The sequence below is a fragment of the Leptonychotes weddellii genome, chromosome 12 (genome assembly GCF_054177405.1).
Source record: "Leptonychotes weddellii isolate Sample4059 chromosome 12, ASM5417740v2, whole genome shotgun sequence".
Taxonomy (NCBI): domain Eukaryota; kingdom Metazoa; phylum Chordata; class Mammalia; order Carnivora; family Phocidae; genus Leptonychotes; species Leptonychotes weddellii.
This window is the reverse complement of record NC_138380.1, coordinates 25,342,450-25,356,638: the sequence shown is the minus strand read 5'-3', so window position 1 is coordinate 25,356,638 and position 14,189 is coordinate 25,342,450. Positions and strand designations below refer to the sequence as shown.

General features: G+C 36.1%; 1 protein-coding gene and 1 non-coding gene across 10 annotated transcripts in view; one reads left to right on the top strand and one right to left on the bottom strand.

The window, feature by feature from the left end:
- Window positions 1–14,189, bottom strand: part of CADPS2 (calcium dependent secretion activator 2) — a 495,106-nt gene that overhangs the window by 244,145 nt on the left and 236,772 nt on the right. For all 9 annotated transcript variants that reach the window (XM_081800170.1, XM_081800179.1, XM_081800171.1 and 6 more), the window contains exon 7: window positions 3,208–3,319. In XM_081800170.1, the coding sequence (XP_081656296.1) occupies window positions 3,208–3,319 (112 nt within the window). The remainder of the gene's footprint in view (window positions 1–3,207; window positions 3,320–14,189) is intronic.
- Window positions 5,106–5,210, top strand: LOC115942810 (U6 spliceosomal RNA). Its single transcript, XR_004077390.1, has one exon. It is a non-coding gene; the product is annotated as a U6 spliceosomal RNA (small nuclear RNA).

Here is a 14,189-nt window from a genome sequence, read left to right as displayed (position 1 = left end):
TCCCCCTGCTTGTGTTCCTTCTCTCGCTGCCTCTCTCTCTATCAAATAAATAAATAAAATCTTAAAAAAAAAAAAGTGGGCGCCTGGGTGGCTCAGTCGTTAAGCGTCTGCCTTCGGCTCAGGTCATGGTCCCAGGGTCCTGGGATGGAGCCCCGCATCGGGCTCCCTGCTCTGCGGGAAGTCTGCTTCTCCCTCTCCCGCTCCCCCTGCTTGTGTTCCCTCTCTCGCTATGTCTCTCTCTGTCAAATAAATAAAATCTTTAAAAAAAAAAAAACAAACACTAAGATCTCCAGGTATCTATTTATAAAAGTTTAGACTGTAAATTTCAGATCATGTAAGCTCTTTTCCTTCAAATTAAAAACAAAAAACAAAAAACAACCTATTCCTGCTTCTCAGTATAAAAGTAGATAAATACATAGCAAACATTACTAGTAGCTCCGTGACCCAGAGAGGATCACCAGCGTCTTCTGCACACCAGTGTATACATCCACGGGCTCAGACTATAACCCATCTAAAGATCCAAAGTTTAAAGCAGGAATGAGTCAGGTATGTTTGAGGAACAGAAAGAAAGCTGAGTACAAAGGAAGGATGATAGTAAGCAAGGTGGCTGTAACAGGAGATGAAATTAGAGGAAGAGGTCAGTTCATTTATAGCAGGGTACTTCAATGTTGGTGTGTGTGGAAATTGCCAGGAGGCCTCGTTAAACAGACCGCAGCACACCACCTTCAGAGTTTCTGGTCCAGCGAGGCCTGAGAATCTGCATTTCTAACGATTTTCCAGATGCTGCTGATGTTGCTGATCCAGGGTCCCACCCTGAAAACCATTCTTGGGCATGCTACACTATGATGAGGAGTCTGATTTTTATTCCAAATAAAAGAGAAGACACTGGAAGATTTTAAGGGCGGAATGATGTGATTTGTTTTGAATTTTAAATAGATCATACTGGTTGAAGTGTGAAAGCTAGATCAGAGGGGACAAGATGATAAATGGCAAAGTAGTAAAGCAAACTATCACCAGCAAGGAAGGATGGTATCCTGAATTAGGGCAGAGGAGATATTAAGATGTGGATATATTCGGAATAAATTTAGGGAAAGCTGACAGAACTTGCAAATAGATAGCAGTATTATGTATCAAGGTCACTGGCTTGAAAACTGCCTCTCTGAAAGACTTTATGGGGGTGCTAATCATTAAGTTCTATTTTAGAAATATTTAGTTTGAGATAACCGTTAAATGCAACTAGAAATACCAAGTATGCAGGCTGGATATGCAATTCGAAGCTCCAAGAAAGAAAAATAAAAAACTGGAAGTCATTAACACATAAATCATCATTACAATCACGGAACCTACTCAGATCATCAGTCTAGTTCAACGGATCTCTAAGTGGGATGATGTTGCACAGCTCCATTCAGGAATGTCTGAAGACATTTTTATCATCTTGATTTAGACTGGGTGAACTACTGGCATCTGACAGAGGCTATGGATGCTGCTAACTAAAGCGTACAGAAAAGCTCCTAACAACAAAGCATTCTCCTGCTCAAAATATCAATAGTGCTGGGGTTCAGAAACTCTTGTACAGAAAGAAAAGTGGTCTTATATGAAGGGAGCAAAGGAGTATGAGGCCTTTCTCAGACCTACAACTGACAGGAAAACATACCACTTACATACCCAATTTAAAACCTGCTTAGGGGCGCCTGGGTGGCTCAGTCGTTAAGCGTCTGCCTCCTGCTCGGGTCACGATCCCAGCGTCCTGGGATGGAGCCCTGCATTGGGCTCCCTGCTCGGCGGGAAGCCTGCTTCTCCCTCTCCCACTCCCCTGCTTGTGTTCCCTCTCTCGCTGTGTCTCTCTCTCTGTCAAATAAATAAATATTAAAAAAAATAAAACCTGCTCAAATATATATATGGCCAGTGGAGAAATGAATTAAAAATATCTAAAGAATTACATTATAGCTTTAGACTTAAAATGGCTGCTATTAGACAGTACGAAATAGTTATAAAGCAAATAGGGTAAAATTAACGTAATAATAGTTTAAATGAAAAGTACTGATTCATCAATCCGTAAGACCAAATGCAATCTCCAGGGCTCTTCTGTGAGATTATGCTACCTCCACACTTTTGTTGAATGAATCAGTGCACAAATACGTAAGCACATGAATAAATGGTATGGCTTAGCTCGTAAGTCTTAACGAATACATTTAATAAGGAAACAGAGGACGAAATTGGGAATGTGACTGCTGACTCTCAATTTCTGGAGTGTGGGTACCGATTCACAAAATCCCTAGAAATGGAAAAACTCTAAAGGGGACAGAAGAGAAGGATTTGAAATGAATAGAAATCACAACTTCGGAGAAAAAAAATTCCAATATACCCAGTGATCCCAGTATCCTTCAAAATCTAGCACCACACAAGCTGTCAATCATCACCAGAAATTTTCAAGGAAGATTTTGGAAGGCTTTAATCTCTGGAAAATACCTATAAATTCAGTCTTCAGGTCTGGGTAAGAGAGATCCATGTTACAGAAGATAACTTTATAGCCTACTCACTGAAGCCCATCTACTTTATAAATCAGACTGCAGATAATCTTTCAGACAGAGAGGTGTTAAGATCACAAATCTACCCGAATCTTAATGCTTTTAACTGCCAAAAGAGGCTGAGTATAGTGGAGAGACACTAGCATTAGAGGATAAATATATTCCAGGTATGAGGTGAGTACAGGATAAAAAATTCAATGTTAAAAGATGTGTGAAAAAGAGCTTCTCACAGGGAAAGCAGGAGAGGTAAGAGAGAAGTAGCCTTAGATATTCTAATCAGTCTAATCATAATGGACCTAAACAGATGACTTCAAATATCAAGATGCTTTTAACTCATGGACAGAAATGTTTAAACGAGAATTACTTCTCACCAAGAAGGACAAGTTTGCCTGTATCATTCAGATCCACTGAGCAGTACATGTGTAAGAAAAACGGGTCCCTATTATCTTATATACGCAACCTTTACATACCCAAAGCCCATCACACTACTTTCTAAGTCATTGACAATTATGTTTAAAAAACTGGAGCTGTAATCTGGGACTGTGCAAAATTACAAATAAATTATTTTACGTAGTTTATGAACAGAAAGTTCACACGCTACGTACTGGTCTACTTTAACTGTGAATCGAAAGAAGTAAAAATGTGTGACCTTGAACACACAGGGCTGAGTACAACTCACCCTTCCCAGTTCTTTATCTTCAAGGGCCAGGACCCCAGTGCTTTCCGTGAAGAGTTTTACTTTGACCACAGGCCGAGGATGGGTGGTGGTGAAATCACCTTGAGTTCCCCATCTGCAATAAAGTCACAAAGATTTTCTTTAAAATGCATTAATTTTTTTCCAGACAGATGTATCTCCTTAGAAGGCCCATTAAGCCAATACAGAATCTTTTGTGGCTCAATGAGATTTTTATCTTTGCTTTTGTTTCTGACAGATGGCACAGTCAAGAAGAAAAATAACAATAAGTTTTACAGCTTACAATAATTCCAAAGCTGTTCCAAAAATTAGCACATTAGAGTATAAAAGACAGTGTGCAGTGAGAATTTAGGTTAAGGTAAAGCATTATATATGTAGTCACTGAAATCTATTATTTATTCAAATACAAATTATAACCCCATTCTTATGGATGCCTAGAGAGAAATCGCTAAAAGTTTCTTTATATAAAAGACAGTTTCACGGAAAACTTTTTTTGCATGCTGAAGACTTTACCCTATCACTTCTTGGAAAGTCTTTACCAGATATTTTATATTTTAAAAAGCGGAGGTAATTATCTCAAGTCTATTACTTTATATGATTTTTAAAAGTTCCTATCAAAAGGAAAGAAATAAGCACTGTAAAAATATGAACGTTTTGCAGTTTATTTCCCAACACACTCTCCTAGGAATGGAGTAAGTCTGTCGACATCTGGCTTTTCAAATCATCATAACAAAATAACATTTTTCTTGGCTTATCTTTTAATTAGTGGCATCTCAGCTTTACCACACACCAATTCATCCTAGCGTATTTACAAACTCAACTGGCACACACCTGGTATTAAAAAATCTTATCAATATTTCTCATAACTCTGAGATCACAGACACGAGATGCAGCAAAGCAGGAAGAAAATGCCATTGAGAAAAACACACAAAAGTGAGATTAAACAAAATAAGGATCCCTGCTACAAGTAAATCGCCATATAAAAATACAGATTTTCTTATATTGTTTTAAAAAAACAAATTTACCCTTTTAAAGGCATTATCTGAACTTTGTTTTATAAACCATATTCAGAAAGCTTGGGAAATACAAAAAAAATGGAGGAAAGTCTAATAAAAATTGAATAACTGTGACATCTTCCTCTGTAACCACAGCAGTGATAACACCGTAATATGTGTACAGTAAAGCAGAGACCACTTCAGTGACCGCGGAAACTCGTATCCAGACGCCATTTGTTCTCCGAAATTAAAGTCATATGCCAGAGGGAAAGGACAGATTCAATTAGGATGGAAAAGCAGCTTAATTTTTATTTTAGACTTCTAGAAAGGGGTTAGCAAAGAATTTTTGCCATTTCATAGAATTAAGATGGCCTGAGATAAAGTAGAGCTCAACTAAGACTAAAAATGAAAAGGGATTCAGAACCAAAATAAGGGAGAAACATTCTCAATTTTGTGTGTGGGATCTTCAGCCTTGAGTGGTCAAGGCCATCCAGATGACAATTCTGGAGTAGATTCCCAGGACATATTCGTTTTTATTTGGTGTCATGTGATTAAATGTGGAAAACTAATCCTTCAAGACATTTTCTTTACAATTGAAATCAAAGATTTGTAGTAGCCATGTAGACACAGCCTAACAGGTTTATATAGAATCTGTTCATCTTTTAAATTAATTCTCCTCATAAAAATTTGTTATTTTTTTCCTCTAATGTCAAAATCCCCCAAAAGTACTTACCCTGTTTTATACGATTGTTTGTAATTCCCCATCTATAGCAATGTGCCGTTCTCCAAAGAGAAATATACTGACGACCACGTTAACCATCACTGGGGGACTTGATGAGTTTCATCTTTTAACCCCATCTCCCTGCCACTTTACGTGAAGGGAAATGCGTGCTCGCTTTGGCAGCACATATATTAAAATTGGAACAATACAGACAAGATTAGCATGGCCCTGCACAAGGATGATACGTGAAGGGAAAGGCGCTGCCAATTCTGTTAGAATAAGACAAATAAACAACAATGCATATGTAAAGAATTGTGCTCACTCATGATCCTGGGAACTCCCAGAAAACTGCCTTTTACCTCAGATCCTTCATAAACACACATCTTCAACAACTATTCTTCGAGGGCTCAGGACAGGCCACTCCCGTATATGCCATTTTGGCACATTATCTTGAATTAAAGTTACTTAAGTGCAACAAGGATACTCTGACTCCTCCATTGTGCCCCTGAAAGCAGGAAATACATCTCCCACATGAAAGATACCTTCTCCGGTCACCCGTAGTAGAAAATATCCTTATTACCAGAAACAGGGAATTTAGGGCCAAGGAGACTGTATAAACAAACCTCATTACTTCTTTACTAACTTACCATCCCCAGAGCTCAAACTTCTCTGTCAATTCTTCAAAAATTTATTGTTTGTCTAAGAAATATAAAAGCTGCCCTCTTGTCACTTCTTTGAGTCTCATATTTCATTTACATACAAATTAAATTTGTTTTTCTCCTGTTAATCTGCCTTATGTCAATTATTAGACCAGCCAAAGAAACTAGAAGAAAGGAAAGGTTTTCCACCCCTACATCTCTAAATCTTTATTCACTAGACATCTCTCATCTACTCACTAAAAACATTTTATTATGTAAATCGTATATTAAGTGTCCAAAAATGAGATACAGTTTAAAGAATAAAAATCAGCATTCCCACCACTCAGATTAAGAGGGAGAATATACCAGTATATCAGAAGAGTTCTCTTTGTGCCCTACCCTGGTCACATCTTCCTCTCATCCCAAGCCCACACTACCACCAGAGTAGCTAGGATTCTGGGTTCTATATTAATAATTGTCTTAAATTTCTTTTTTTTTTAAAAGATTTTATTTATTTATTCATGAGAGACAGAGAGAGAGAGAGGGGCAGAGGGAGAAGCAGGCTCCCAAGGAGCAGGGAGCCTGATGCGGGACTCGATCCCAGGACGCTGGGATCATGACCTGAACCGAAGGCAGATGCTTAACCATCTGAGCCACCCAGGTGCCCTTAAATTTCTTTTTAAAGGGAGTATTTTTAGCATTTTACCTCTAGAGGTGATCACTGCTCCAGGTATCTTATAGTTGGTCTTTCATGGGTAAAGGAAATTCTCTTCCTAGTTCATTAGATACCCACAAATAAATCAGAGTATGTGTTTTATACTCATATATCAGATATGTGATATATATTATGGTATATCAGTTATGTCCTGGATTTTCTATCACAGATGCAGGTACATTTTATGGATGGTCATAGATATCATATAAATCAGATACAGATCATAGATCCTACCTATCTGTAATCCAGAAATGAATGCTCTATTAAAATTTTTCCTGTACCTACTGAGATGATTAGTAATTGTGGTGGTTCAGCATTTTCTTGCTTTTCAAAGATAAACCTATTTCCTTAAAAAAAAAAAAACAGATTTAGAATGCTGTAGTTTGGCATTTTGTATCAATATTCATGATTGAGACTAGCCTGCAGATTTCCTTTTCTTTTTCTTGTATATTTATATTCTTGCATTGTCCTGTTTTTGTTATGCTAGCCTTTTTGATGAGTTGAACAGTGCCACATTTTTATTATCTGGAAGATTCTGTAAAAAAAAAAAAAAATGAGAATTATCTGTTCTTGGAGTTTACCCATTAAGCTGTTTGGGTCCAATGTTTCTTTGTGGGAAGATATTTGCTACTGATTCCATTTCTTCACTGGTTATAGTTATAAAACTACTCCAATTTTCTATTTGAACCGTTTTTGATATATTACTAGAAAAAGTTATTTCATCTAAGTTTTTCAAAAGATTTTGCACAAAGTTGTAAAATATCTCTTCTCTTTTGCATCTATAGTTACATATTTTTTTCATTCCTAATATTTTTTCCATTTTTAACTTTGACATAGGTTTGTCTTATTATTCTTTTCAAAGTACTATTGCTTGACTTTGATGATCTCCTCTGTTACATGCTTGTTTTCTATTTCATTAAACTCCGCTTTTTTATTTCACCATAATTTATCCGCGTTAATTCTGTTGTTTTACATTTTTAACTTGAAAGCATGGCTCATTAATTTTAAGCCTTTCTTTTGTTCTAAGCATTCAAGCTTAGCATTGTAAGCATTTCAGGTTATAAATTTCCCTTAACCACTTTAAGTACAGTGTCCCACAAATTATTATTTTTGTTATTATTTAGCTGTTTACAGGTGTGTTTCTAGAGTTTATAAATGAAGTTTTACTTTTTCCAAGTAAGTCCTATGCTTATTACATTGGGTTAAATAATAGAACTTGCAAGATACTCATCTCCTGAAATAACTGAAACTAGCTTTTATATATTCCAAAATATGTAGGCCTATATGTGTGTGTGTGTGTATGTGTTTATGTGGGTCTTTAACTCTTCCATGAGTATGTGGAAATAAAAAGTATTCTCCATTGTGGGTACCATGTTGTATATGTGACCATTAGGTCAAGCTTGTTAACTGTGCTATTTAAATCTCTTTTATCATTACTGATCTTTTGATATCCTTTATATAGCAAGGTAAAAGTATTATCTGCCATCAAGATAAGAGATTTTGACAACTTCCTTTCATATTTTTGTCAACTTTTGGTATTCTACTTGGAGATATAAAAATATTTAATAGTAACCATGGCCTTTGAATATGCACTATCTATTTTTTATCATCTGAAGGCCATGATTATTTTTCTACCATTAGACTTGTGTAAAATTAGAGAATACTATGCTAGGAATGGTAATATGGTACAAAACATGCTTAGAGAAGTCACACAAGGAACCTAATCAACATATTCCAAGTAAAGCCAGTAATTTATTAGAAAATAAAGAGCTAGATGAAGTTAATAGGAAGACATTAGTAATTTAGAATTTGGAAAGCAATCCAGGATATCCGTTCCGAAAACTTATGCCAATAAAGGCAGGCTCCAGGACTATCACAGGGCCCAGCAGGCAATCCACAAGAATTTGTCTACTTAATAAGGTCTGGGACTTCCTGAGTCAAGGGCAAGGAATATTAATGGCCAGCACCTGTGAAAGGAGAGATAATTAAATAAAAAACATGCTTTCAGGCAGGGAGAAGCAAAGGCACAAGGATACCGGCAAATCCTAACTGTAAAAGCCAAAGGACTAAGCTTTTATGATATTTGACAAAAATGTGCAATTTTAAAGGGCTGCATAAACATAAATATAGTGGTACTTAATAGTCCTTATAAACCCCGACATTCCGGAATACAAAATGCACGCCCTTGATAATTTCTCTTATAAAAACTAAAAGAAAGATATATACAGTTAGAAAATACTTATGAATTCTACAATAAGTGAATTAAAAACAAAAGTCCTCCCTCCCACCCTACCCCCCAAAAAGGCAAGGAAGGAGGAAAGAAGTAATAGGTGAATATTTTCAATATTCACCAAGATATTTCCTTGTTTTCTACCTAATTGGCATGTTTAAACACTTTCAGGAATTAATACCAGTTATTATCTTCCCACTATTTTCTCTGTATTATGTGATAAAAGAATACATTACCCTTGCTGTCAATTTGCTTTGACTCAAAATACATTGCCTTTTTCTACTTCTATGAATGTATTATTTATGAGGATTCAGACTTCCAATGTAAATCTTCAAAAGATAAAATATCTACAAAGCACCTTTATGAGGACAGCAGGACTTCCTGGCTATGAAAACAGAGTAGTTCACATACCGACTGAAATAACTGACATTAATTATGTATTTGCTATTAAATTAAGTATACTGGAAATTTGTACCATGAGCCAAAATATATGTACATGTCTATTCATCCATTGAGGCTATTTCTAAGAATTTGCCCTAACGAAATAATCATAAATACTGGAAAGACTATAAGCAGGAACATATTCACTATAGCATTTTGCATAAAAGAAAAAGCAAGCAACTGAAATATCTAATATGAAGGGAAGATCACGTAAATTATGTGGCATACAATGGAATATTTTGCTGCTACTTAAAATGATGGCTATGAAGGTGATATAAGGCTAGGTGTGATGTAAAGTGGTGGTGGGGGAAGGACACAAAACAATCTGGGCCTCTTCTTTCAAAAAACTTACTGAGTACTTCAAATTTGCCAGACAATACTCTAGTGTCAGCAACCAAAGTCTCTATTCTCTTGGAACTTATATTCTAATAGATGATAGACATCAAATAATTTGAATATATACTGTAACATATATCCCTCTGAACCTTGCCTTGCGTTCCTGACATGCTTCTAAGACTATCTATAGAACTAGATTCAAACCGTGACCTAAAAGGATTCTCAAAAATTACTAACGTATTTGTTTCAAAGTATGTTGAAAATCATTAACAGTGCAACAGTTATCAAAAATCATCCAAATCCCTTGATTCAAAATTGTTATTGTGACCCTATAACGCATACATGATGACAGAAGCTAAAACTTACAAATAGGCTCAAACTACATTCCTTATCTCTCCATCCTTTTATCCAACTATGTGACAGGCATATAGGGAAAGGGCAGGCATTAAAAAAATAGTAATAAAAAATCAAGACAACAGATCCTGTCCTGGATGAGCTCAGACTGGTAGGGAAGACAGACATATAAACTCATAAATATAATGAATCCAATCATACAGAATTGAACAGGGTTCTAAACTGCACTTTTAAAAATTACTTCTAAGACTGAGCATTTTCTCTTTATTAGTCATCTGAATTTCTTTTATGACTTGGCTCTTTTATTAAATAGCTGCCCATTTATATATTACATTACGCTTTCTCTCTAGTAGGCTTTCTTTTGATTTGAAAAAACCTCTAAAGATAAAGACATGTGCTGTTTCTGATACCATATATGGCAAATATTGTCACAGCTGGTTATTTTCTATTTAACTCTTTACATGGCTTTTTTAAATGTATAGTTTAAAAATATTAGATAGCCATGTTCTAGCACTTTTATTTATAGTTCCTGATTTTGACATCCTGCTTAAAGAGTCTTTACTTAACCACAGATTATATAAATATTAACTTTATTTCTTCAACATGTTTCTACTGTTTAAACCTTCAAGTTGTCTAAAATTTAATAGTGATGTTAAATGGCATTTTACCTTAATTTTTCATCTACCCTGATCTCATTTAGTTTAGAAGTCAAATATATTTATGGTATTATTATAAAAACTGGGGTTTGATGTTGAACTTTGTCCTAAAGATTGATCTCCTGAGCTGTGCTATACTGTTTGAATTCTTGTGGCTTTATGAGATATTAGGATACCAGTTAGAACAAGAAGCAAACAGACACTTCCAACTTACTATATTTCTATTCAATAAAAAGGGAATGCTCTCCATTTATTAAAATCTATCCTAATATTTTTTTATAAAGTCTTAAACTTTTTTCTACTATGTAGTTCCTACACATTCTGTGTTAAAGTCATTTCATAGTATTTTGTATTTTGGAATTCTAAAGAATCTGTGTCCTTTATATTGTCTGAAAATTGCTGGTATACAAAAAAGTTATAAACTCTTTTTACAAATAACAGTTTTGCCTTATTTTCAGTCTAGTGATTTTTTTTAAAGATTTTATTTATTTATTTGACAGAAAGAGACAGAGCAAGAGAGGGAACACAAGCAGGGGGAGTGGGAGAGGGAGAAGCAGGCCTCCCGCTGAGCAAGGAGCCTGAAGTGGGGCTCGATCCTGGGACCCTGGGATCATGACCGGAGCTGAAGGCAGATGCCTAACCACTGAGCCACCCAGGTGCCCCTATTGATTGCTTTTAAATGATGTTTTCCTTACCAAATTACCATTAATTCTATTACAAAAATTGAATTATTAAAATAATTAACAATAGTCTGTAATTCCAAATACATCATTTATTTTATAAGAGAAAACATGAAACAAGGATCTAACTAGAGGGGCGCCTGAGTGGCCCAGTCGGTTAAGCATCCGACTCGGTTTTGGCTCAGGTCATGATCTCAGGATGGGAGACCGAGCCCCTTGTCTAGCTCTGTGTTCAGCGGGAAGTCTGCTTGGTATTCTGTCTCTCTCTCTCCCTGTGCACCCCCTGCTTGTGCTCTCTTTCTCTCTCAAATAAATAAATCTTAAAAAAAAAAAAAGATCTAACTCTAGGGAAAGAAAGAAAATTCTTAAAATAACTGCAGCATGAAAAATATTAACAATCCAACACAGATTATCATTTTCATAGCAGGCATTTTAAGATTAAAATGATGTAACACTTATCTAAGGATATTTGCCTCAATAAAGTTTAGGCTAACTTAAATATTCAAACATCAGATATTTGGTCAAACTCTTCCCAAGGTTTCTGCAATCAATTTCATATAGGTCTGAGGTCTCTTTCTGCTGTCCTACAGGAGATTTGTCCCCCAAACTGATTTAGATTCACGTAATTCATGATAAACCGTCAGGATTGCTTTGAATTACTTTTAATTACTCATATTTGGTGACAAGATAGATGAACACTCACAAGCTCTGGAATGCAGTGAGCTGATCACAAAGGCCTGATGCTATGTATCCTCAGGAGTGTCGAACAGTATCATGTGCAGCTCTATGCAGGGGAGCTTTAGTAGCCTTTAATTGCATAAGAAAAGCTGTATCCCTTGCCTATATCTGTTGGCATCTTTCTGTCATTGTCCTGCTCACAACAGCCAGGAATGCACTAAAACTATTCTGAAACAGATGTGTATGTAAGACAGGTACATTTGACTTGTAAAATATACAATGTAAATGCGAGATGTCACTATTATAAATATACAGGGCTATCTCTTAATTGAATAACTTAAGATTGAGAAGTTTAAAAAGAATTACTAAGAGTCTGTTATGTAAGTAAAAATTAAACACAACATTGAAAGTGTTCTAAAAATAATATTAAGCACTGAACAAATTCTTTTAAATTCAGCATTTCTTATTAATATGAACAATTAAGACAGTTTTATGGAAAGCTCTTTTAAAGCAGAAGACACTTTTGGAAGAGCAGCTTTTGATATTTAAAAAGTTCAACATTTCTATGTCATTTCCCTGGGCCCAACTGTATCCGTTTATCAACTACTGATGGACTTAAGCCAAAGAAAAAGGATAGAACAGTGAAGATAACTACACATTTCTACGGAAATGTGGACAGCTGGTGGCATCATTTACCATGGTCAAAACTACAAGAGGTGAAGGGACATATTTGAAAACTCAAGTGTCTGATTCCAGTAAGTTGCTGGAAATTCAGGTCTGCACTTTAGCTACAAGCCTGCAAATAAAGATACAGATTTGAGAGTTATTCACAGAGGTGATAATAGAAACTACAAGAATGAATGTACATATGAAGGGTGTCCATTAAAAACTCCATGATGGTAGGAATTTGTATCTTACAAATCCAGGCATATATATGTATCTCTATCCATGTGTGTATGTGTGTACCTAAGCACAGTTTTTAAAATTTATTTTTAAATAAATGGGATATTCAAATTGCTCTATAACTTGTGCTTTTACAGAACACTACATATTGATCTTATCAATACATGGACTTTACACAATTTTAAGACAGTAAAGCATTCCCCTCCCCCCCCTTGTATGGCTGTGCCAGAATTTGTTCGATCACTCTTCTCCTGATGGACCTTAAGGTTGTTTCCAATCTTAACTACTACAAAGGCACCTGGGTGGCTTGGTCCGTTAAGTGTCCAACTCTTGATTTCAGTCCAGGTCATGATCTCAGGGTCGTGAGATCAAGCCCTGTGTCTGGCTCTGCACTGGGCATGGAGCCTGCTTGGGATTCTCACTCTCCCTCTTGCTTTCTGCCCTGCCCCCACCCCCAACTCACACACGTGTGTGCTCTCACGTGCTCTCTTTAAAAAAAAAAAGACAACCGGGCGCCTGGGTGGCTCAGTTGGTTAAGCGACTGCCTTCGGCTCAGGTCATGATCCTGGAGTCCCAGGATCGAGTCCCGCATCGGGCTCCCTGCTTGGCAGGGAGTCTGCTTCTCCCTCTGACCCTCCCCCCTCTCATGTGCTCTCTGTCTCTCTCATTCTCTCTGTCTCAGATAAATAAATAAAATCTTAAAAAAAAAAAAAAAAAAAAAAGACAACCAAGGACAGAATTCTAAGACAGCCCAAGATTTTAAACTATTCTTAAATATAAAAGAATATACAAAGTCATTTTAAAAGTTGATTCATAAGAAATATATCTATGTAAATAAAATGCAGCACAAAGAACCCTGTTCTACTAAAAGCCCAAATTTTAAAATTATTCATTGTAATATAAAATCCAAGTTTGTTAGGATTTCAAAATTTTATTGTAAAAAAAGTCCTTCACTTTCAATTTTAATAGTCTGTAGGACAGATTTTAAACTTCTTTTAAAAATACACTGAGTATTCTTCTGCATGTGGCTGTCCAATTTTCCCAACACCATTTGTTGAAGAGACTTTTTTCCATTGGACATTCTTTCCTGCTTTGTCAAAGATTTTGACCATAAAGTTGAGGGTCCATTTCTGGGCTGTCTATTCTGTTCCATTGATCTTTGTGTCTGTTTGCAAAAGAATGAAACTGGACCATTTCCTTGCACCACACACAAAAGTAGACTCAAAATGGTTGAAAGACCTAAAGGTGAGACAGGAGTCCAACAAAATCCTAAAGGAGAACACAGGCAGCAACCTCTTTGACCTCAGCCGCAGCAGCTTCTTCCTAGAAACATCACCAAAGGCAAGGGAAGCAAGGGCAAAAATGACCTACTGGGACTTCATCAAGATAAAAAGGTTTTGCACAGCAAAAGAAACAGTCAACAAAACCAAAAGACAACTGACAGAATGGGAGAAGATATTTGCAAATGACATATCAGATAAAGGGCTAGTATCCAAAATCTATATCAACACCCAAAGAACAAATGATCCAATCAAGAAATGGGCAGAAGACATGAAAAGACATTTTTCCAAAGAAGACATCCAAATGGCCAACAGACACATGAAAAAGTGCTCAACATCG